Source organism: Juglans regia, chromosome 15 (assembly GCF_001411555.2).
Source record: "Juglans regia cultivar Chandler chromosome 15, Walnut 2.0, whole genome shotgun sequence".
Classification (NCBI taxonomy): Eukaryota; Viridiplantae; Streptophyta; class Magnoliopsida; order Fagales; family Juglandaceae; genus Juglans; species Juglans regia.
The window spans coordinates 17,467,336-17,489,067 of record NC_049915.1 but is presented as its reverse complement, the minus strand read 5'-3'; the positions used below and the strand labels follow the sequence as shown (position 1 = coordinate 17,489,067).

At 32.1% G+C, this 21,732-nt stretch overlaps 1 protein-coding gene and 1 pseudogene across 3 annotated transcripts in view; one reads left to right on the top strand and one right to left on the bottom strand.

Annotated features, from left to right (window-relative positions):
* The first annotated feature begins 8,512 nt into the window (after positions 1-8,512).
* On the top strand, positions 8,513-11,928 carry LOC108993124 (annotated as a pseudogene). Its single transcript, XR_001996449.2, has 2 exons — positions 8,513-10,103; positions 10,796-11,928. The product of XR_001996449.2 is annotated as a probable inactive receptor kinase At1g48480 (transcript).
* Positions 11,929-16,818: 4,890 nt separating this feature from the next.
* LOC108993123 (probable serine/threonine protein kinase IREH1) overlaps positions 16,819-21,732 on the bottom strand; it is a 28,411-nt gene continuing 23,497 nt past the window's right edge. The window contains exons 10-18 of one of the 2 annotated variants that reach the window (XM_018967887.2): positions 21,097-21,301; positions 20,624-20,709; positions 19,966-20,054; positions 18,379-18,430; positions 18,224-18,280; positions 17,840-18,010; positions 17,645-17,722; positions 17,157-17,338; positions 16,819-17,068 (exon numbers count right to left, since the gene is read on the bottom strand). In XM_018967887.2, coding sequence (XP_018823432.1) covers positions 17,255-17,338; positions 17,645-17,722; positions 17,840-18,010; positions 18,224-18,280; positions 18,379-18,430; positions 19,966-20,054; positions 20,624-20,709; positions 21,097-21,301 — 822 coding nt within the window. In that variant the 3' untranslated portion in view covers positions 16,819-17,068; positions 17,157-17,254. Of the gene's footprint in view, positions 17,069-17,156; positions 17,339-17,644; positions 17,723-17,839; positions 18,011-18,223; positions 18,281-18,378; positions 18,431-19,965; positions 20,055-20,623; positions 20,710-21,069; positions 21,302-21,732 lie in introns of those variants that run through there. The other variant, XM_018967888.2, reaches the window with a different exon arrangement.

The following is a 21,732-nucleotide window of genomic DNA, read 5'->3' as shown; positions in this document are numbered from 1 at the left end:
TGATAACATTTGAAATGAATATATCAATTTTTTTTTTGTATGCTCGTTCTAAATATATTGAAATTGATTTTTATTTTATCGGATGTTTAAAATTATTTTTTTTCTCTTTTTTGGTCATAAATGAAATATAAATGTGAATATATAATAATAACAATTAAAGTAAGATGACCGTCGTGCATGTGAATGTCGTTGGCATGCTTTTTCTTGGATCGCCGGATCTAATATTTTCAAAGAGAGAACTTTATGCATGCGAAGTTGTCGGTGCCATGGTGATGCGATTCGATGCTAAATTATTTACGAAAAATCATATATATATTATTAATAATAATTAATTTTATATCACAAACCACCGACACATTACATTATTTTTTATTTAAAAGCATTGATTATTATCAATATTGTGTTACTTCACTTATTTTTCAGCATCGGATCAAAATTAAATAAAATTAATCTTTATCCCATTTTCATAAGCAGAAAATTAAATGGACCGGTTTTTGTAATTAATTATGATTTACGGTGTAAAACGCCAAGAATTAAAAAGTTGCAGAATGTACACTTTCTTGATAATTTTATTTTTTATTTTTTGTTTTTATCCCTCGTTCCATTTTTCTATTCAGGGTAAGGAAGAGAAGGGTTAAATAAAAATTTTGTTTTATTTTTTTTAAAACTAATTATCTTGGGGTTTTCACTATTTTGTAATATATCACGACGGTTTTTCAACTTTTATGTACAATATCATGATTTTTTAAAACAATTATGCTTTAATTCCTCTAACCATCTTAGGTTAATTAGAGTGTTAACGTTGTGTTTTACGTGCCTTTGAGCTAGGTTCCAGAAACTCGGATCTTTGGACCGTCACCTACACACTTAAACAAACACAGAAAATGGGGGTCCTAGTGGTAGCTGGAGAGACTCCGATACTAAAATCAGTATATCTCCTTAATAGTTTGTGTGTAAACTTAAAGGAATCAAAAATAATTCTTCATACATGGAGATCGACTTTTATACTATATTTCGGGTGAGGATATCTCACTCTTGACTTTAAGGGATTTATTTCATTTTCACTATTCATTTATCAGAATCCTTTAATGCGGCGTGGTTTCCTAACTCATTTTATTCTGTTGTCATTCTCTGTTAAGCCTCTTGATATCTACTGTCAGAAGATTGAGGATTCTCCATATTTTTCTGCCTACCTGCCTGTACAGGTTCTAGAGGGTAGGGTGTCATTGGAGAGGTGTCAGGGCGGCGAGGCTAAGTACTCTGTAAAAACTCACCGACTCCTTTTAGAGAAGGGTCTTCAATCCCGGTCGAACTCTTTAACTTACTTTCTAGTGACCCCTCATGGGCTTGCTCTGTGGGCCTATAGGAGAAAAAAAAACCCATTACATGGAGAATTGCCAAATGGAGTAGAAATGTCACGTGTCAACAAATCATATCTACGTGTTAATTCATGACATCCACCCGATTTAAAAAATCGAAAATCTAAGATCGTTGTTTAAAACAAATATATATATATATATATATATATTGAAAATCCCAAGAAATGGAAATAAACTTAAAAATTTTAAAAAGATCTACAAGAAAAATATAAATATATGAAAAAAAAAATTCAAAATTCTCTGAATTCCTAACCAGGAAACTTACAAAAGTACTAGAAGTTTGGGGTTAAAATAATAGGTTTAAGTTGTTTTTGGGTTAGTATATCACAAAAGTTTAAGTTTTAGAGGTAGATTTAATTATTTGTATTATATTTTTAATATTTTTTTTAGAATTTTAATTAAATAGAATAAAGTGTAGAGTCAGAATTCGAACTTAGACCTCTATTTTAATACCATGTGAAATCTTCACTTATTCCAAAAATTTAAGTGGATAAAAAGATGTAGATTTAGGCCCCATTTGGATACATAAACGGTTTTATCTTATCTCATATCATCTCATCATTATAACTTTTCTAAATTTCTAACAAAATATAATAAACAATTCAATTTTTTAAATCTTAAAACAATAATAATATTAAAAAATTATATTTTAATTATATTTTATTCAAATTTTAACTTTTATCTAAAATCATCTCATCTAATCTTATTATCCAAACGGAATCTTAATTAGTTGTACTATATTCTTAACAAATACAACATAATTATTTTTCAAAAATAAAATAAAAGTACAGAGAAAGGAAAAGAAGACCATACTCTAATTGAATGTTCCTCTCTCCCTCTAGCTCATTTTGTAGGCGGTAAGAAAAACAAATTTTTTTTAATTATTTAAATAAAAATGCTTAGTTTGCTTTCAAGACTAAAATTTAAAATTTTAGGTAAATTTTGAAAACCCCTCATCTCATCATTACAATATTTTTAAATTCTTACAAAAATAAATAAACAATTCAACTTTTTCAAATCTAAAAATAAAAAAAAATATTAAAATATATATTCTAATAATATTTTATTCAACTTTTTAATTTTAATCTCATCTCGTCTTATCCTATCTCATCTATGAAAACAATGTTTATCAAAAGTAACAGGAATAATGAATGTGCTTTAAAGGCAACAACCTCCAGCTAACCATAACTTTCAGCATTTTAGTCACTCATCTGTCTGTCAGTTATTTTCAAGTATGATGTACAAATTAGACCAACAATTTGTATTAGTGTTGAAGTGCAAGTCAACTTTTAGGGCTTTCTTTTCTTCTAAAATATCCTTTGCCTATTACCCTATGATTATGCTGTGGAGCAAAGGTCCATCCTTAATTGTTACACTGTTTAATCCAAGAACCAATTCTCAACTAACCTTGATTTTGTAGCATTACTAATTACAATGGGAAGGGTGCAAGAAAAGAAATTTTTTTATTATAGTAATAAAATTACCAAAACTATAGTCAATTTACTCTATCCATGGTAAAGATTGTTGAACTACTCAACAATATCTCGATGTTGCAAACAATTTGAAGTGTTCCATAACTTTCTAGATGGCAGAATCAACATCTTTCTAGATTGTTAAATCTTCAACATTTTCATATAATCGTTACAATGTTTACAAATTTTAAAATTAAAATAAAAATCAATACAAATTTTTCAAATTTCAAAATAAAAATAATATTCAAACAATTTTTTAACTTTATAATATTTTTATTCAACTTTTTCTCTTTCATTTTTTAAAACTTAATAAAATATTTTAACTCAAATCATTTCACAACTTTTCACAGGCTATTTTAATATTATTCACAGAATTATGAGATATTTCAAGTGTCCAAACGAGCTATTAATTGACCAATATTTTTCATTTTTTTATCTTTCTTTATTTGAGTTTCTATAGTATTTGAAGAAATTTTATTGGGAAGTCTAGTACCTCATTTGTTTTCGTATATGAGATGAGATGAGTTGAGATAAAAGTTAAAAATTTAATAAAATATTGTTAGAATATATATTTTTTAATATTATTTTTATTTTAAAATTTAAAAAAGTTGAATTGTTTATTTTATTTATATGAGAATTTGAGAAAATTGTAATAATTAGATGAGATGAGAATGATTGTAAAAATAAACGAGGCAATTAATGGTGCTTCGTGTCAAGTTTGCATGACTCAAGGGAGAGGTCCTTATACAAAAAGTCATTTAACTCATCTCATCTAATCATTATAATTTTTCTAAATTTTTACATAAAATATAATAAATAATTCAACTTTTTTAAATCTGAAAATAATAATAATAATAATAATAATAAATAATATTCTAATAAAATTTTATTCAATTTTTAACTTTTTTTCCCAAATTATTATCCAAACTTATCACGTCCCAAGTAAATAGTTGGCAGTTGAAAGAAGTAACAAAATTAAATATGGTAGGTCCCGGTGGATGACCAAATTAGGAATAGATCGGCAATTAGTCCATTAAAGTTTTAATTAGCTTCTCCATTTTGTAACAAAAGTGGAGGAATATTTCTTCATGTCTCCATTTTAGGATGCAAAAAAGGGAAATTAATGTCAGCATGTTTGTGACCTAATTAGTGCATTTATCGTTGTATAATGACATGATTTCCCTCTACTATTAAGTAATCTATTTATAAGTTGGCGTGGGACACGTCATCCGTATTATCGACATGAAAAAGTTTAATTTGTAAAAAAGACTTGAAAATTTAAATCTTACAAATCAAATTTTATCATAAAAATAGTGTTGATAGGTGTCTTTTATACCAATTTGAAAGTTTTTTTTTTTTTTTTTCTAAAATTCAGGTTTAAAAAATTATTATCACGGAGAAACCTTGCACATCTTTTTTTATTTTTATGGATAACCTCACACATTATTAGTGTGAGTACATCAATAATTCCTAAACATCTTAATTTTGACACGAGACTTTAAAAAATTATAATATATAATTTATTTATTTTAACATATTAATTACTAAATATAATTTTGCTCATAAATAACATTAAATACAGTGAGATTTGTTTGTTATGTTTATTTTTCTCCAAATTTTAGAAAGTAATGAAACTTTTAGCCATAGCTATATACAAACATTAATCACAAGGAGGCAAGCTTGGAACAGCTAGTATATATCGATCTGTCATTGTTAAAGTGGTTGACAAGCTTTGTACCTTGATTCCCTTAAGAAAGTGTTCTAAGATTCTCACCTAATTTAGATGTTAACACCCAAGTTTGGCTGGAAAATCAATTACTTTCTGTCCCATATCTCTCATCATTGTACGGTAAAATTTGATCTAAAATCCTACTAAATATGCATTCGAGGTCTGCACAGTGAATTGAGTTGTATTGAATTAAATTAAGTTGAGAGTTGAATAAAATATTATTAGAATATAATTTTTATTTTGATATTTGAAAAAAATTGAATTATTTATTATATTTTATTTAAAAGATTAAAAAAATTATAATGATTAGGGCTCGTTTGAATAAGAAACGGTTTCATCTCATCTCATTATTATAATTTTTTTAAATTCTTATATAAAATATAATAAATAATTTAATTTTTTTAAATTTTAAAATAATAATAATATTAAGAAATAATATTTAATTTTCATCGAATAGGATAGATTTTGAATCCAAATAAAGCCGTATACCTGCCAAGCTTCACATTGAATGTTTGTTGATTCATATCAAATATGGCCCTAATCATTATCATAAAATTGGTTTGTGAGGGTCCTACCTCAACATACTAGTGTATGATTGAAACAACCTGACTCCCACCATGAACTGCTACGGATTCAGACTTAAAAAAAACAAAAACAAAAATTAATAAATTTAAAATTTATATGAAAAATTATTTTTAATAATGAATCTCATTTTTTTTTAAAAAAAAATGAATACACGAGACTTGTATTACTCAATATAAAAACATTAACATTTTGATTATTTTTATAATTATAAAAAACTTTATAGTAAGTGATGAAGGAAAGTTGGCACTCAATGGAGAAGAATGCTTGTGGCAATCAGAAAATGTGATGGCTGTAGATATTAGTACACTGCAAGAAAGAACATAAATGTTAATGGGGACGAGAAAAAAGTACTACTATTCATTGGGAAACATATTCCCAAAAGACAAAATAGAAGGAAGTTTTTTTACCTTATCTCCACCAAACATCAATTATTGAGTCATATTGAAATGAGCTTGTACTGGAAATAACATGATCAGGATGGTTCCTACATTTGCAACTGTTTGATACATAATTCATATAGTACACAAGTTCAAGTTGTGAGTAATGCTATGTATAAGTCTTTAATAGAAAACTCTCGTATAAGCCTTTTGTAAAAAAAATAGATTTTACTAATAAATAATAATTTTTTAAGGTATGATCTACTTTTTTATAAAGGTTTACGTCTGTTTAGAATTTGTATAAATTATTTTTCTTCAAATTACTAAAATAAAACACTATTTAGCATGAAAACATTATATTTATACCACGTAAGAGAACATGATACTTAAGAAGATAATAAATAATGAATGATAAATTTCATAAAAAATAAAATTCGCATACATTTGATGTGGTTGAATATGATAAAAGAATTTTATAATTGAATGTATTACAACAAATTACGTTAATTTATGACTCAATTTTTATAAACATGTTTGTAAACCAAGCATTTCTCTAAAAGGAAAAAAAGTCTATAAGAGAAAATGGTGCAAAAAGGCAGGAGAAAATACATAATCATTTTTATTTTTCTTTTTTAAAAAAGATGAAGAGAGAGCCAATGAGTTTGAAGCCCACACCGATTCATACATTCTATTTTCAAATTTTTAAAAAATTTATGTTCCTTATGCTTAGGCACTGTAGCACCTCCCTCCTCTTGTCTCGTTTGGTTACGTAGGTCAGATGAGATGAAGAATCGTTTGGTTACATAATTTAAATAAGATGAGATAAGCTATTTTATTAAAAATTAAATAAAATATTATTATAATATAATTTTTATTTTAAAATTTAAAAAAATTAAATTGTTTATTATATTTTATGTGAATGTTTAAAAAAATTATAATAATTATACGAGATGAGATGAGATAAAATAGTTTAGTTTTGTGTAATCAAACCAGCCAGTCAATTAGGTTTAGATATAAAAATCATTCAAACTCATTTCAATTTATCTCATCTAATCATTATAATTTTTTTAAGTTATCATACAAAATATAATAAATAATTTAAAATTTTCAAATCTCAAAACAATAATAATATTAAAAAAATAATATTCTATTTAATTTTTAACTTTCTTATCATCTCAAAACATTTCATTAGTAAACAAAAATTTTGTAATAAAAAATTAATTTTTATTCAAATAAATTCTTTATAAAAAAGTGGGCAACCGTCATATGGCCGAAACTTTGCCACCATTGAACCAAATATGCTTGTAAACGAGTCGAGTTCGAGTTTATTTTTGAGTTATATTTTATGTTCACGAACATTCATTTATTCTTCAAGCGAGTTCGAACTTTATATAAAAAAATAGATTTTGAATTTTTGAGAATATTTTTATATAATTTCTATATACATATATCAATGACTATATTTATAAAGATCCAAATAACTTACATAGAATTTAAAAATATAACTTTTTTTTTTAAATATATAAGAGATTATCATTACAAACTTTAAAATATTACAATGAAAAATAACATGTATGAATTCGAATTTATTAGAGTTTATATGGGTCGAATCTTATATAAATTATGTAGTTAATAACTGATCATAACATTATATTCACGAATATTTTTCTATAAAATATCTCCTTTTTAACAATTTATAATTATAAATTATAAAATTTTCGTTTGCAATTTTTTAAAAAACTTGTTACATAACAGCCTCATTGATTGCCACGTGCTGGTGGACCAAAAAACTAATAAATATTTTCATTTTCATCTAAAGTTGTGTTTAGTTTCGTCTAAACTCATTTTAAATTAATCATTGATAGAATCTATTATTTTTTTAACTTCACATAAAAAAAATTAAATTCATCTAAACTTATTTAATATATTTCAACTTAAAAAATTAAATTTATCTTAATCTAAAAAAGTTAAATCTATTTTAATAAAATTTATAAAATATTACTATTCATAACTCAACTCATCTCAACATAGACATTCGAGGTTATTTCTAAAACAACAAACACATTTTTATCAAATATTATTCCCAACCTCACAAACATAAAAACCCATAACTCAAATTTGTGTTTTTCTCAAAGAATGAAATGAAATATTTTTTAAAAAATACCTTAAAAAACTAAAAAATTAAAGTCTTTCAAAAACCTTAAAAAAGATAATTTTTTGTGATGAAAATTTTTTCTCATAAGTTAATATTCATTATCTCATACTCTATTAAAAAAAATTCACACTCTATAAAAAAATTCCTATATCGTATAAAAATATTATAAATATAAAATATAAAAATAAATAATAATTGATATATAAAATTTCTCTCTCGAGATAATTTACTCAAGGAGAAGAATACAAGATTGGTTGAAAAATAGAATTATCTTTTAGTTTAAAAATATATCTTTCATTTTCTTTGTACACATAATGGCTTGGAAGTAGGATTCTCAAAAGAGCATTGCTACACAACCTCCACCACACTCCACACTCCACATTTTTTTAAATTTTTTAAATTTTTAATATTTTTTTAATTTTTTTTTTGAGTTTATTCTTTTTAAATTATTTCAAATTTTTTATTTATTATTCATATAATAAATATTTAATTAAAGAAAAAAATAATAAAAATTAAAAATAATATAGAGTGTAGAATGTTAGGAGGTTGTGAAGATTTTTTATTCTCAAAATCTTTATATTTTATAGAAAGCAAAGCAAAAAAACACAAAAATAAAAACAAAAACAAAAAACAAAAACCAGTGAAAAGAGATGGATAAAGGAAAAGAAAAAAAAAAGAAAAAAAGAAAAAAGAAGGAAGAAAGGACAAGAAAAACAGGGAACCACAGTTGACTACGCAACACGAAACACAGGCTCTAGGGTTTCTCTCTCCCGTATTACTTCCTTTTTATGATTGTTTTTGAACTTTTTTATGTTGTAAATTTGAGCCTAAACACTTTAACCACACAGCCTGTCTTCCTTCCTCCCGTCTGTCTCTCTGTACCCCTGTCTCTCTCTCTCTCTCTCTCTCTCTTCTCGGCATAGAGAAGAAAATGAAGCTTGCCCAACTCACTCACTAGTCCCTAAAACCACACCAATGCTTAGAAATTGAACCAGAACTTCTACAGACCCATTCCCTTTCTTGTCCTCCCTTTTGAGAATCTGGGTTTTCTCCGCGAGAGAACCCCCCCGTGTACTTAAATGCAGCCTCAAACGCTTCCCATTTTGCTTTTCGCCTTTCTCATTGTGTTCCCCTTGGCAAGACCAGATCTGGGTTCGGACCGATCTTCACTCTTGGCACTCCGGTCTGCAGTCGGTGGTCGAACCCTTTTCTGGAATGCTACCGAGCTGAGCCCGTGCGATTGGGCTGGAGTCAAATGCGAGGACAACCGCGTCACTGTGCTCCGTCTCCCCGGAGTGGCCCTCTCGGGCCAACTCCCCTCTGGCATTTTTGGCAACTTGACCCGACTGCGCACTCTCAGTCTGCGACTCAACGCTCTTACGGGTCAACTACCTTCTGATCTCGCTTCCTGTGTGAACCTTCGTAACCTCTACTTGCAAGGTAACCTTCTTTCCGGTGAAATCCCTGACTTCTTGTTCACTCTTCGGGACCTCGTTCGGCTCAACCTTGCTTCCAACAATTTTTCCGGTGGGATCTCTCCGGGTTTCAACAATCTGACAAGGTTGAGAACGTTGTTCCTCGAGAACAACCACCTCACCGGGCTGATTCCGCCTGAGTTAGACTTCCCAAAGCTTGAACAGTTCAATGTGTCCAACAATTTGCTCAATGGACCAGTCCCTGAGAAACTGCAGTCTTTTCAGGTGGACTCGTTTCTGGGGAATTCACTCTGTGGGCTTCCCTTTGAAACGTGTTCTACAAATGTGACCCTTCCGGGCGAAAACAACAAAAACAATGGCGGAAAGAAGTTGTCTGGCGGTGCAATTGCGGGTATTGTGATTGGATCTGTTTTGGCTTTCCTGCTTATCCTTGCAATCTTCTTGGTGTTGTGCCGGAAGAAGAGTAGCAACAAGAAGACGAGCGCGGTCGACATTGCGACAGTGAAGCATCCGGAGGTGGAGATTCCGGGCGAGAAACCAGAAGGGGATGTCGAGAACGGCGAGTATGGATATGGGTACTCGGTGGCAGCAGCTGCGGCGGCGGCGATGACTGGCAATGGGAAGGCAGAAGCAAACGGTGGTGGCGTAGGGGCTAAGAAGTTAGTATTTTTTGGGAATGCGGCGAGGGTGTTTGATTTGGAGGATTTGTTGAGGGCGTCGGCGGAGGTTTTGGGGAAGGGGACTTTCGGGACGGCGTACAAGGCGGTTTTGGAGATGGGGACGGTGGTGGCGGTGAAGAGGTTGAAGGATGTGACAATTTCGGAGAGGGAGTTCAGGGAGAAGATTGACGCAGTGGGAGCAATGGATCATGAGAATTTGGTCCCTCTCAGGGCTTACTATTATAGCAGGGATGAGAAGCTGCTTGTGCATGATTACATGACCATGGGAAGCTTGTCTGCGCTTTTGCATGGTGAGCCTTTTTTGTTTATTGGTTTTGGTGATTATTTGTTATGATTTGTTATGGTCCATAATTTTACAAGATGATTCCTTTTTCCCACCTTTTTAATAATCTCTGTTTTACCATACCAAATTTGAGGAAAATCATCTTTATGTTAGATAAAAGAAGGGAACGGGAATTAGAATCTAGTAATCCTTTTGTTTGCTTGAATTGTCTGAAGAATTGTTTTTTGATCGGAATTGTCTTGAGGATTTTATTACGAATTTCAACTGTTTTGCATCTCCAAGCGGACTATTTGGTGGTTATTTCACCCAATATTGATTGTGCTGTTGTGTTTGCTTAACTTTGATGTTGCCAACTTGGTGGCTGGGGGGTATTGATGGGGTATTGACAAATTCAATGCAATCAGCGATTATTTTCTTGAATCTGTTGATTGATAATTTATTATCTTCATAGATGGAGTTATATACTCATATGGTTTGCATTGATCACACCGTTGTTGTGTCTGCATAGACTTCTGTAGCTAAGGAATGGCTACATTATGAAATTATTGTTAAGGCTTCATTTGGTCATGTTCAGCAATACATGTTTTAGTGATGCATCAAAGAGTGACATCATTTGCAGGAGGAGAGGTCCTAATAAAACACTTCAACACCTCATCAGTTTTATCTTTACTACCCTAAGTCTCATATTTTTAAATACAGGAAACAAAGGAGCAGGTAGAACTCCATTGAATTGGGATATTAGGTCTGCCATTGCCCTTGGAGCTGCTCGTGGCATTGAATATCTTCACTCTCAAGGCCCCAGTGTCTCTCATGGAAACATAAAATCATCCAACATCCTCCTCACCAATTCCTATGATGCCCGAGTTTCTGATTTTGGCTTAGCACACCTTGTTGGTCCCTCCTCCACTCCCAACCGAGTTGCTGGCTACCGAGCCCCTGAGGTCACTGACCCTCGGAAGGTATCCCAGAAGGCAGACGTCTATAGTTTCGGTGTATTGCTCTTGGAACTGCTAACTGGGAAAGCCCCCACTCATGCCCTTTTGAACGAGGAAGGGGTCGACCTTCCCAGATGGGTGCAGTCCATTGTTAGAGAAGAGTGGACTTCTGAGGTCTTTGATCTTGAACTCCTCCGGTACCAGAATGTCGAGGAGGAGATGGTTCAACTCTTGCAGCTTGCAGTAGATTGTGCTGCCCAATATCCTGATAAACGCCCTTCAATGTATGTAGTGGCAAAGCGGATTGAAGAGCTACGTCGTTCTAGCTTGCGAGACAATCACAACCCAGAATTCGATCACATAAAATGATTCAGATGATGTGACTTTCTCGGTGAGTTCTTCAGTGCATGCCACCATCCTTCCTAATGGATTGTAGAAGGCTCTTCACTTCTTTGTTATGCCCATATATTGCGTGTTAATTTTTGTGTTTTGGTTGTATGTTTAATCCGGGCCTCATCTTCTTTCCTTAGGAGCCAACTGTCAAGTTTATTTTAATTTCCTTTTTAATTTTTTTTTTTTACTTCTCCCATTTCCCATTGTACTTGCATGTATTATTTTTTTTTTCCCTTTTTTCATAATACTTTGGGGTGGATATCTGTTACATTAGTTATTGTTGGATAATGGTGGTTGTAATTATTACTTTTTTTGCTTTTACTTTTGCTTTGGCTTTTTGGTGCAACTTTTATAGCTCTCTGAAGTTGAGATGTTGTAGTTGCTTTTATTGGTTGGTTCTGGTTGTGATGTCTCTTCATGTGATACAATCGTCCAAAACTATTTCTTTGTAGCATAAGCTTAGATCCAGATGCAAATCCTACCGATGTATTGATGCTCAGGGCCTCTCTGTTGTTACCCTATATAACTTTTGACAGGAATGTATGTATTCAGTATTGTGCCATGGTGCAGTAGAATCAGATACTCCTATGTTCATTCTGACAAAGGATTCTTCTTAACGGCCACTATTCACCACCTCACACTCTATGAAAAAGTTATAGGTGTGGGGTGTGGGAATGAATAGTGACAAATGCATTGAATAAGGAGGTCCATGTTTCCATCCCTCTAGTCTCCCTCCACCATTCCCTATTTTATAACCTTATTTTCTTGTCTTTGTTGTCTTCTTTTTCTCTAGATTGGAAAATGTCCATTCAGCAACTCTAGATTCCTTATCCTAGAATCTTTAGATGTGTTCCATTCTATCCTAACCCACCTCTACTGGCGTGAGTTACATGCTCCGGTAGGGCGGAACCTCCCCAAAATTTTCAAAATTCCTTAAAGTTAAATTTTTTATGAGTTTTTTCATAGGGTCAATTAGTAAATTACATAAAATAATTTTTTTTTTGTAAATATTTATGTTTATTTTTTTATAAAAGTTACATAAAAATTAGTAAATCCTTTTTTATTTTTTATTTTGGTAATTTTGCCCCAGCAAAATGATTTTTCTTTTTATATTTTTGGGTAGCCATACGACTATGTTCTTGTTTTCTCTAAATGTGAATTAAGAGGTGCTAGAATTAGATGGTTCATTGAAAGTGCCAAAATAGTAAATCAAAGTGCCCCTTTATAGGCTGTGAGTTTCGGCTATAGCTTATCAATACACTTATGTATTATAAGAAAAGTGATGCTAGACTAATATCAATACACTAATAGTCATTTTTTTAATCAATAAATAAATAAATAAATTTAAATACGTGAACGGTTAAAATGAAGAGGTAAAATAATAGAACATACAAACATTATTGTTATAACAATCTCTTATGACGATCTCTTCATTGGCTTGATCAAGGAATATGGATTCAAATCGTTGATACATTTCTTTTTCTCTTTCTTTTCACTTGTAATATTGATTGGATTATGATTTTTATTTAGAATTCTTCACCCCTTTTTACATCCCTAATTTATTTTCGAAACAATGAATGAAGAGTGGGAGTTAAATGATACTGTCGTTGAAAGGTCAAAAGCTGTATGCGGAAGAATTTGTAAAGAAGAAGATGATGATCGTTTTATGGTGGACCAGACGACTGCATGCATGTGTGTAAATAAATGGACGATCAGCTGTAAAAGTAAGCATGCAGTCTGATATTTTTGGGGTCCTACTCTCTTAGGTGATGGTTATATTTTTCTTCAGCATCCAAAGCCTAAGAATTTCTTATCTCTTAGGAGAGGTTTGACAATAAAAGGAAAAGAACAAAACCAAAGATACCTTCCGCTCAGGCAATATGGGGTTAGCTTGTCTATTTGCTATTGCTGTCATACTGTCATTTACATTGCTGCAGAATCAAGACGGCTCTGCAGTAAGATGAGTACAAAAACATTCATAACATAAATACAAAATTTGGAAACTCTCCAGTCTCATTCTCCAATGGAACAAGAACCCACTGGAAGTCCAGTCCCAAAAACTTATTTTAGCTGAAGACAAGACATATAGGCTTTAGCAATACCATGTAAATTTTTCAATTTAGTTATGAGTAATGTTAGTTATAATTTTAGGATACGCAAGTCTTGCGTATTTTTTTTAAAAAAAGTGAAATTTATTATTAAAAAATTAATTTTTTCATGTAGATCTCATATTTACCTATTTTTTTTAAAAAAATACTTGAAATTTGTACACTTTAAGACTGTAAATATTATTTCTTTCTTACTTTTTTTTTTTCTTCTTGGAACCTATTGCATGTACTATAGCTGTCAATGAGAACATGATGGGGACCATTCTTGTCTAATAAAATAGGCATTGTGGGCAATTTAATTATTTAGTTGGAAGCATCTGAGTGGGTGTAGCAAACTTTGTTACAATATGGAGGGCATTCATTAGTTTGGTGGTTTATCTTATACAAGCCAGACAAGAGTTGGTAATTTACAGGAGGCTGCAAATACTTTCACATTGCATTTAAAGCTTGGGATGCTTTGGTTTTTTACTCTTTATTTTATTTTTTCTATGATATATACTATTTGCTTTAAATTATCATCTCATCTATATTTCATCCCTCTAAATTTATAATACTTTTCTTTTTTAATTTTCCAACTTTCCCCCTGAAAATTAGAATAATTATATCATAAAAGGGAAATTATGATCATTGAAAATAAAATCAGATCCCTGAAGATGAGGCCATAGAGTTTGAGAGAGAGAGAGACACAAGTAAATTATTATAAATACAAAAAGACACAAACACGTATATGTTATTCTCTACCACAAAAGAGTGATGCTAGGCTGCCGCCCAGCAATGATCACTGAACTACCGTCAAGGTAAAATTTAATTTTTTTATTTTTCCTTTTCACATTTTTAAACATATTTAAACATTTTTAAAAAATAAAAAAATATCAATGCACTAATAGTCACTTCTTTAATTAGTAAGTAAAAAAAATTAAATACATGAATAGTCAAAATAAAAAGACAAAACAATATTATAAATAAATAAACAACCCTTATTATTCATTCTTATTTCCTCGCATCAAATAAATAAACAATATATACCAAATGAAACAGTGATACCAAATAGAGTGATGGATTCAAGGTTGTACCTTTCATTACTATCTAGAGCTGCACTTCAGGCCGGATGGATTTCCCCAAATTTTGCAATTGCAGAATTGTAGATTTTAGGCCATCTGTGCAAAACTACGTGCTTGATATTCTACTACCGACTTTTGGATTTTCTAGAAATTTTTGTGCATAATCAAAATAAATAGAGTAGGGACCATATTTTGTATTGAATTGTTTAAACTTGTTCATGAGTCAGCTTTGTCAAGGTGCAATGTGTATCTTTCGCCGCGGTTTGATGGAGCTTTGATGATTTTGGCTGAGATGAAGTTGTGGCAGTATAATCATTTATGCTCTGTCTTAGAGCATTAGCATAGGTTGATAATAATTTCTGCAAGAAATAGAAATTGACTTTGATGCTTGAACTCTGAACTGGGAAGTAGATATCCATATATCATCTTTATGAAAATAAAAGACGAGAGCTTTTCACCTAAAAAGCTTTTTACTCTTGACGTGTTCATATGCTTACTTCTTCAGATCTATGTTCCGTTTGGGGCTACCTTCCTCCGGCATCAAGCACAGATGGGGGAGGGAGAGGGAGCTTCGGCTTCGTTCTTCTTGCAAATGCCTACATGTCTTGTTGTTATTGGCTATTGAAAAATATTTTTCACACCCATCAGACCCCAAATTTTTCTCTTGAAATTAATCAACAAAATATAGGGCGGCAGTTCAATTAAAAAAAGCACATCCTCTTGTGTTCCTACCATTTGGTTATAAGAGGATGCAGCTTTTTCCTCTCTCTGTCTCTGTGGAGGATGTTGAAAGTCAGACCTACCACCGTCCATTCATGATTGCCTTAGACAGGCCCCACCATCAAATTCCTTGTTCAATCATAGCTTAATTTCACAAGTGCCGTGGAGCTCATGGGTATGAGTCTCATGCGCCACCTTTCATAATGGATTACTGTTTCAGAGCCTACAAATACAACCTTTTCCAGTTGTGCATTTATTACTTCTTTCGTTAAAGAATCAATGCAATCGCCCCCCTCCATTTTCCCTATCTATTTTTTTTTTTATATTTTTAACGCTAAAATATTTAATTTTATAAAATCTTCATTTATTTAAAAAATTGAAACCGATAAAAAAAGATATAAATTTTATTAATTATATTTTTAATAATTTTAAATACTTGAGAGAAATTGATGTTAAACTTAACAGTCAATGGACCTTTATCATTTCTCGTTCATTCTTATCCTAAATTATCCACTCAAATTCATGACGTCTTTGCAAAGTCTATGTTGCATTAGGTTTTGTTTGTATAAGAAATAATTTTATCTTATATCACTTCATCATTATAAGTTTTTTAAATTTTCATATAAATATAATAAACAATTCTATTTTTTTATTTTAAAATGATAAAAATATTAAAAAATAATATTCTAATAATATTTTATTCAATTTCTAACTTTTATCTAAAACTATTTTATCTCATCTCACTATCTAAATAGGACCTATATGCTTTGTACGACTTGATTTATTGGGCAAGCTTTGATGCCATAAAACTTATTTGGGATCATTATAAATCACAAGAACTTCCTTCCTATTTAGATTTATAAATTTGGGGCATTATAATTGATTGAGTTCTACCCCAGTTTTGGCAACAATCAAATGAACATTAGGAAACTATAATCGTTTGAGTTGTACCCCAGTTAAAGATTATTCATAGCAATTCATCTGATTGACTAATTTTCGGTTCTAATTCGAACTTTGCAGCCCATTTTAAGGAGACTCTATGTATGGGTCACGAGTTTGACTAAATTACTCTTTAATCTTAGAAAAACTTCTTTTTTAAATATATAATTTTAGCTACACTTCAAAACTTACTCGAATCTTCGAGTATTGATATTGGTCAATGACCCAAGATAATTTTATTACAGTCAATCCATATTGAGTACAAGTAGAAAGCTTGTTTCTTTGCTATAACCAATGATTTGAATAATCGCTCCCGATGGAAGATTTAATTTATAAGATTTAAATTTTAAAAATTATATTTCAAAATCAAATTATAACATATAATAGAATTTTTCATTGATGGAAATCTATTTTCAAGATTATCTCATCATGAGCTTGGTTTAATATTTTTCCTTTTTTTGGAATTAAGCCAGTAAAATGTGCATAATCAAGAACCACTCTTTTCTACCCCTTTCAGTCTTGGTACCCGTACCTGCAACAAAGCCTAGAACGCACTGCACAAAAGCTAAAGAAAACGAAAATTTCATAAACTAAATGGTCAACTGTACATACAAGAGTGTTCTAATTGCTATGGAGAAAAAAGAACCAACTTAACAAGACCAGACAAGACTGCAACCAACAATGGGGTATTAGGGGCAAAGGTTCGCAAAATCAAACAAAACAGCTCAACTCTAATATTGAAACCCCAAAGATTAGACCTGTCAACTCTTTAAGAGCATCCCGAACTGGTTTAGCCTCTTACGTTCTCTTCTATTTCTGCAAATAGAAAACATTGATCAAATTACAAAACAGCATAATACATACTTAACAGGAGATGAAAATCACACTAGTTTTGAGATCGTACATGTACAGGGTGTACAATAACACCGTGATTAAGCCCCACAAATATGCCAACTCGACCAAATCCAAAAATCCATTCCTGGCTTTCGACTGGCAGGAAAGTCATGCGTTAGGATTTGTTGGGTGATCGTCCTTGAAACCCTTGGATAGGAGATCATAGTTGATTGATGCCAGCTGGGATAGATTCTGAATAAACACATGAAATACAAAATTAAATCAAGAAGCTGCATGGCAATATTCTGTGACAATGGAAAACATAAAAGCGGTGACTAAGGCATGAAGACACATCAGGGGGAAGAGAAATAAGTTAACCCAGAATCACCACAGTTTAATATCAACCACGTTCATGCAAGGCCAATTTACCAAACATGGAAAGTCACTCTTACCCACACAAGGTTTCTAAGCAGCCATTCCAAAAAGCTTTAGAATGGTAAGGTTATTCATATTCATGCTCAGGCTTTAACTTCACATCAGCATACAGATGAAAGTTACCTTGAATGAGAAATTACTGAAGGAGTAATTGACAGAAGAGCCAGACTCAAATTCAGTAAGACCCACGCATTCATCTCCCTGTTTATCAATGTTGCCCAAGAGCAAAGCAACCCAACAAATCCCATGTAAGCATGACAAAACGGAAAGTTCTAATCATTATTTTGTCAAATTTGTAGAGGTTTTAAAATACAATACCACTTCATCCTGACGATGGCTTAAGCAACTACTGCTGCCACTTATGCTGTCATCATCACTGGAATCCTCTTCACTGGCAGGATATGCATGGTAATCTGAAGGATTCCATGTGTAGCGACTTGTGAAGTAACTGGTATCTAGCGCACTCTCTGAAGAGGGAACAAATGCAGCCTGTAAAAGAGAGAATTTAATAGGGCAGTCCATCCATCCAAAACATCTAGAAATATTTTTTTTATGACGAGTCCCGGAGATCGTGTAAATGCAAGATCTTTAACCCGGTTAAACCCTGGACCTGTGTAATGTGTTCCCATCACAGGGATCAGGTAAGACATCTAGAAATATTTCATCTACATCTTTATGATTTTAAGTATCAGACAATCGCACCTTCTGCCTGGCAAGTGTGTCCCAGTTGATATTTTTGAAGAATACATGTTGCTTCACCTGGATCATAGGAGCCAATTTTATTAGTTCAACGTCTAAGGTATCATGGGAACATGAAAAAATAATTAATGGACAGGAGCATTAAGAGCCAAGATCACCTCCGATGCTCCTCTGGCTCCCAGTCTCTGATCAGGGTCTTCTGTAAGTAATCTAAATAAGAAAAGTATCAGCATATGAAAAATTATTAAATATAAATTAAGCTACCATCTATCCTGGTTATGTCAGTACTGAGTCCAGAAGTATGTCCCTTATATGATGAAAATAACATTAAATCTAAAAAAATATATGCATACAATTGACTTGATCTTTGGAGGGCATAAAAAATGCCCCATAATCACCTATTCAGTACATACCTTTTCAGATGCAAAAAATATTTTACAATAGACATTTACCACAATTCAAATCACTGAGAAAACAGAATGTTAGAAGTCGTTAACATCTATCATACATTTCATTTAATAGATAATCTAAATGAGCACCTCTTGTATCAGAGGCCATGTCTGTTTTGGTTGTGACAAGCATATTACAGACAAATCAATCCATACCCACCAATAATAACAATTATTATTTCCACCAAGTGATAACATGCATATGATAAACATTCTATTCCAGTTTTCTGCCATAGCACTTTGTATTGCCTGGTTACAAGCAACCACCATAGCAACATTATGCCCAAAATAACAAAATCACAAAGATATATGCACCAATCACTTTGAATTGATCCCACTTTCTTATATAGAATTCTTGATATACCAGGTATGCACCAAAGCATTTTATATCATCTCACATTGTTAAAGACTAAAAAATAGATTAACTATCACACTCTAATCAACATACGAATTGTCATGTTTCAAGTCAATCGAAACTTTAGATTATGGTGACTAGTCCTTGGGTTACTCCCATGTGGTTTGACATGTATTAGGTCCTGGGTTAGAATCCAAATATGGTTTCGTCATATACTATTAATATTAGCCGCCCAAGGATTTATTAAATTTCCTTGTGGGACTGAGGTCTAGACTATAGCTCAAATTTGACTTGAGGGAAACACATCCTGCTTCCTGCCTTCTAGACCCCTCCTGACTGGTTAGGTTGCTCCTACGGTTACGCCCAAGTAGAGGTTTGCTCATTAAAAAAAGAAAAAAATAGTCTATTTTTTTCCCCCATTTTTTTTAGTTGAATAGCATTAATTTTTTCAGACTAAAATCTGTTTTGATGAGTTTTTTTTCAGACTATAATCTGTTTATATTCCTTAACAGTGTCTGAGCATACAATTGTCTTAGTTACAATCCACAGCTTTGCATTTAACACATAATTGCCATACAGACCCGTAGAGCATTCATGGAAACTTGAGGGAAAAGCAAAAATGTGTTGCTTGATACACATGGCTGCCAAAGCACGTCTTTACAAAAACAACTTCAGCTAGATTTATAAGTTGTCATTTGGCAAAGCAAACTCATTCTTTCAATTATCTTATTTTTATGTAAACAAAACCCTAGTTAATAAAGCAATGTGACAGAAATCTGATCACAAACAACAATTAATAGATCTTGTAAAGTACTTTTAACATAAAAGATCAAATACTATATAGTCCAGTTAGTTATGGCATAGCCACAACAACTAATAGATCCTTTCAGATTAAAAAAAAAAAAAAGACCAAATATAATAACAATCAGATGTGCCCTTACCGGTCGATTAGATCTTGTGCTTCAGGGCTCATTTCTTCTGGTACCCGGGGCCAAGGTATATTACGATTGAGAATATTATCAAATATGGTCTAGAATAAAAATAAAAAAAAGGTCAGAGTAAGAACTTAATCAACAACACTTGACATAGGATCAATATTAAACACAAATAAGCACTTGCTGCTTTTAAAAGGTTATCATTCACATAGAGTCTTCCAGAAACATGCAAAACATCAACATGAATATGCCCTATTTGAAGGTGAGGTATCATATTTATCATCTGCGTTTGAGGATAAAACCAGGTCCTGCAAATGGAAAACCAACAAACCAACTAATCACACCAAACTTCCTAGTGATCTGAACAGGCCAATCTGTGGCATACCGCGTTCGACAGTAAGCAGCCTTATGCTTAGTGCAATAATGACCTACAATTGAATGGATTTTCATTGTATCGATTGAGAAATTAAAAAATTAACAGCATTTGGCGAACTCCCAAACCCTGAAGCAGAAACTACTAATCGTCCTTGTGAATATTACAGTTATCGCAATAATTTTCATCGTAGAAACAATTTTTATTTTAAAAATAAATAAATAAACAAACTAAGGTACAGTATATGTTATTTCCGACAGCGGTGGTGAGCAGAATAAGCAACATGTTAACCTGAGGATGTTCCGCATTGAATGGTGGAATGCCAACAACCAATTCAAATAATATGACACCCACGGACCACCAATCTGCAGTTGCACCTGTGGGAAAAAGGTTCAGTGATAGACTATTAGTCATTCCTACACTTTAAGAACTGTTCTTTCTTTGGGTAAATCTTTAATAACAGACCTACAAGAAGGAAAGCTAGATCTGTCAGGTAGAGAATACATTTGTGGGTGTAGGGAAAGAAAGAAAGAAGCATAATGGTAGTGTCATTTTGTTTGAAGTTGACACATTAGTTCAACTTCATGGCATTGGACATCTAATCAGTACTGAGAGTTTGAAAATCTTGTAGCTTACTCTCAATAATCCACCTTGCTTAGCTTCATTGCTTTCAAGATGGCCAAAGTTAAATCTAAAGTTGAATGTTTAACAAAAATGAGAGGAGATAATTATGGCACCTTAAACTAAGAAAATGCTATACGAACCATGTCCTGTTCCCAAAAGTATCTCTGGTGCCAAATAATCCGGTGTGCCCACAGCAGAGCGTTTTTTCCGCCTTTCTCGCTGATGCTCGGATACAGATAACTTTGGTTCATCTTCCACAAGTAGGGATGTCCCACTAACTGCTGGACCAGACAAATCATCAGTGCTGTTGATGAGACCAACCTTAGAAAGCCCAAAGTCTGTCAACTGCACAGATGGAATGCATGCAGGAACTTTTTCAAGTTTGAAAAGAAGGATATCTCCAATAAAAACACAAGCCCAAACCATAAAAGAAGTTCTAAACAAGGATTTGCAAGGTTGTGTGAAACAAATACATGACTAAAATAAGTTCCATTTAAAACCAGCCAGGGAAGTGGAGAAGTTTCACTTTCTTAATCGAATATTTTCTGTTCTCAGGTGAAATTTGGATAAGTGTCAGGTCTCTGGCTGTCCAGTGCAAGCGTGCAAGTTTTGGATCTTTAAAGAGCTACATAAAGAAAAGATAGCTTTTTCAAGGTTGGAATGGTTGTTGAAACAGGATCTATGCCACTAAGCTTTAGCTGCTGAGTAATTCGATAAAACTATAGTGTACCGAACACGCTAACACTTCTAATGGCGCCTATTGGTTTTGCTTGTCT